This window comes from Trachymyrmex cornetzi, unplaced genomic scaffold (genome assembly GCF_001594075.2).
Source record: "Trachymyrmex cornetzi isolate Tcor2-1 unplaced genomic scaffold, Tcor1.1 scaffold47, whole genome shotgun sequence".
Lineage (NCBI taxonomy): Eukaryota > Metazoa > Arthropoda > Insecta > Hymenoptera > Formicidae > Trachymyrmex > Trachymyrmex cornetzi.
Window position 1 is genome coordinate 653,740 of NW_017299509.1, and position 2,986 is coordinate 656,725.

The window sequence follows — 2,986 nt, forward strand, 5'->3', positions numbered from 1 at the left end:
CGACGTTTCTTACGATGACGTCTCTCCGCTCTCCGCTCTCCGCCGGCGCCGTCGACTCCGTCGAGCGTTGTCCGTGCCGATAACTCGCGATACCTCGCGATACTACGCCGAACGATATCGCGAGCCGTACCGTCGCGCAACTGAGAGGCGTACCGTCTGCGTATTCCACCGTGCGTATCTCCACTCGCACAGTCTCGCAGTCCTCGCAGTGCTGCGTGAAATCCTCCTGCGAGAGGGACTTGCTCGACGCTCAACACGCTCGCTCGTACGCACCGTGTTTCGCGGACGACTCGCAGACTTGTCCGCCGCTTTTTGCGTTTCTCCTCTGCTCTCGCGAGTGCCTCTCCTCTTTTTCTCTCTCTGTCTCTCTCTCTCTCTCTCTCTCTTTCGAGTTCTCCTGCCCTCGCCTCCGCGGCGCAAACTCTCCCTGTCCCTCTCTTTCTCTTTCTCTTTCTCTCCCTCTCGTCGTGTAAACACGCGCGCACACACACACCGCAGAATCTGTAACCGCGGCAGCAAGAGTCGGCACCGCACTGCTCGACCGTATCGCTCGCTCGGCCGCTCGAACCGCACCGCTCGTACGTTTCCGTTGTTGCTCGACGACGCTCGGTCGTGTTCGGGTTCGAAGCCTCACGGCGGTGGAGGCGGTGGAGGCGGTGGTGGAGGCGGCGGCGGCGGCTGTGGCTGGTCCGGCATAGTCTGTCCTTTGCTACTTTTCACTCACGCCGATCTCCGTCTCTCTCTCTCTCTCTCTCTCTCTCTCTCTTTCTCTCTCTTGCCCTTCCTGTCTCTCCCGCCCGTCTCTTTCCCCCTCTCTCTCGCTCTATCTCTCTCTCTCTTTTACCGTGCGCGCGTTCGACCGCCTCTCTCTCTCTACCATTAAAGCCTCACCCTTCCTTCCCTCTTCCTTCCCTCTCGCTCCTCAAATGTACTTCTCCGTTTCTTCCTCTTCCTCTCTCTCCCACGCACGTGCGCTTCCTCTCTCTCTTCGTCGCTCGTCTTCCCTCCTTTTCTCCCACGATCGTTTCATCTCCCTTATTCCGCTCCCCTTCTCCTCTCGTCTCTCTCTTCTCGTCCGTCACACTCATCCACCTCCCACACCCACCGCCCTCCTCTTTCGCCCTCTTTCTCCCCATCTTTCTTCTTCTTTCTTCGTACGTCTCTCATTCTTTGCATCCTCCATTTTTGTTTTTTTTTTTTTCCTTTTTACGACTGTCCTCGTCCCGCTCGCGGCCAAGGATAGTCGATGAGCGGACTCGACAGGGTTAATCGATCGCCGGCGATCGATGGTAAATCATGGCACGCGCCCCGGCGATCGATTGAGATAGATCGATCGTAAGTGCAGCCCGCGCGATCGTTACCCGGTACGCGGCTACGTCGGCCGCATCGACGATAAGGCACTCCGCACTCCGCACTACCGCGGTGAGAGAGGGAGAGAGAGAGAGAGACGAGCGAGCGAGCGAGCGAGCGTATAACGGTCACTCTCCGCGCGCGTAACAGCCAACGACGAAGCCAGGGCCGAATTTACAACGGATCGGTACGTCCTTTCCACCTATGGACCGAGGACATTATGCAAATTAGCTCTCGCGCGCGCCGCGACCGGCAAGATTGTATTTGCGTGTGGATGTCGCAATGGCAAGATTCTTGAAGATGCGACCGGGGAAGACGGGTTCGCGCTCACATATTTACGTAGGTGATCTTTTTTTAGATTCTACACACTAGCGAGCCTCCTTCAGGCATCCCCATCTTCTCACCTTTATCTTCATTTCGCCTTACTCCTCATTTTCATCCTCACCTTCGTCCTCTCCGTTAGTACATCTTATATTGGCTTTTGTAATCTACTGACAATGCTGACAGTTTCGTGGTCGTAAATACGGCTCTTCGAAATACATTACTATCACTATACTGTCTGTGTGTAATGGAGCACTTCTTAGATGGAGAACACTCGATTCGATTCAGTTCTGTTTGGTTCAGGTGTACATGTGTAAAGTTACGAGCGATTATCGTGGCAGAAAGTTTGCGACAAGTATGTACAACGCCGAGCAGCAGTTGCTGTAAAGAAGGTCATAAATATTGCAAACAGTTCGACGACGAGTTTGGATTTAGATGATGCATTCTTAATTTCGATTACTGAAAATACTTGGCGGGGTCAACGTATTATGATGCTTCGTGCTCAAAATTACATCAATGACGCTGCATTACGAATGTTAGCATCTACCAGAAATATCAGGAAGTTGCGAATTTTTAAAGTCGATTCAAGAATAATTTTCAGCATTTTGCAATCGAAATCTATTTGGGAGTAAAATAACAACAATATTCAGAATCTTTATTCAGTAAAGTAACATCTCTTCATTCATTGTATCTACATTTTCTTAGACTTTGTTTAATTCTAAGTAGATTATTCTTCGCGAATACCGAGATTTTTACAGGTGATAGATAATGACGATGTGATCGTTGCCTAAATAAGTTATACCCGAACGTTTCTCGAATAGGAGCTCGTTTAAGATGCATTTTGAATTCTCTGATTGTGCGCGAGAGTTTCGAATTGAATATAAAATAAGTTAACGTATATATACGGGGGTTTAGAGAATAGCGAAGAGGATGAAATGCTCAAGTGCGACTGAAACGGGCAGATCTAGAATTAACAATCGGTTTTGCCGGATATATATATATATACATCTCTAATAACACACACCTATATTTTCCCTACGTTTTCATTACTCCTCGCAATGTAATCCCGGCGACGCCGATAAACAATTAACGATTGCGGTATTAATCGGCCACGTCGCGATGCGGCTCGCCTCATTCCTCATCATCGCCGTTAGTCGTCGTCATCGTTGCCCCTGCCGGTTGCACGCTGCCCGCCGTCGTCGTCGTCGTCGTCGATCGCGAGCGGCGCGATCGATCTCGCTCGGGGAGAAACGGACTAAATTATTATTCCCCAGAGTTGATTTCCGATTTCGTTCTCCGCGGGACACGACGACGG

The 2,986-nt window shown here is 50.8% G+C and overlaps 1 protein-coding gene across 3 annotated transcripts in view; it reads left to right on the forward strand.

The window, feature by feature from the left end:
* Positions 1 to 2,986, forward strand: part of Dnmt3 (DNA methyltransferase 3) — a 133,091-nt gene that overhangs the window by 111,211 nt on the left and 18,894 nt on the right. The window contains exon 1 of one of the 3 annotated variants that reach the window (XM_018513574.1): positions 1,525 to 1,689. The exons of the other annotated variants lie outside the window; for them this stretch is intronic. Within the exon in view, the coding sequence (XP_018369076.1) occupies positions 1,633 to 1,689 (57 nt within the window). The 5' untranslated portion in view covers positions 1,525 to 1,632. Of the gene's footprint in view, positions 1 to 1,524; positions 1,690 to 2,986 lie in introns of those variants that run through there. 3 annotated transcript variants of the gene reach the window in all.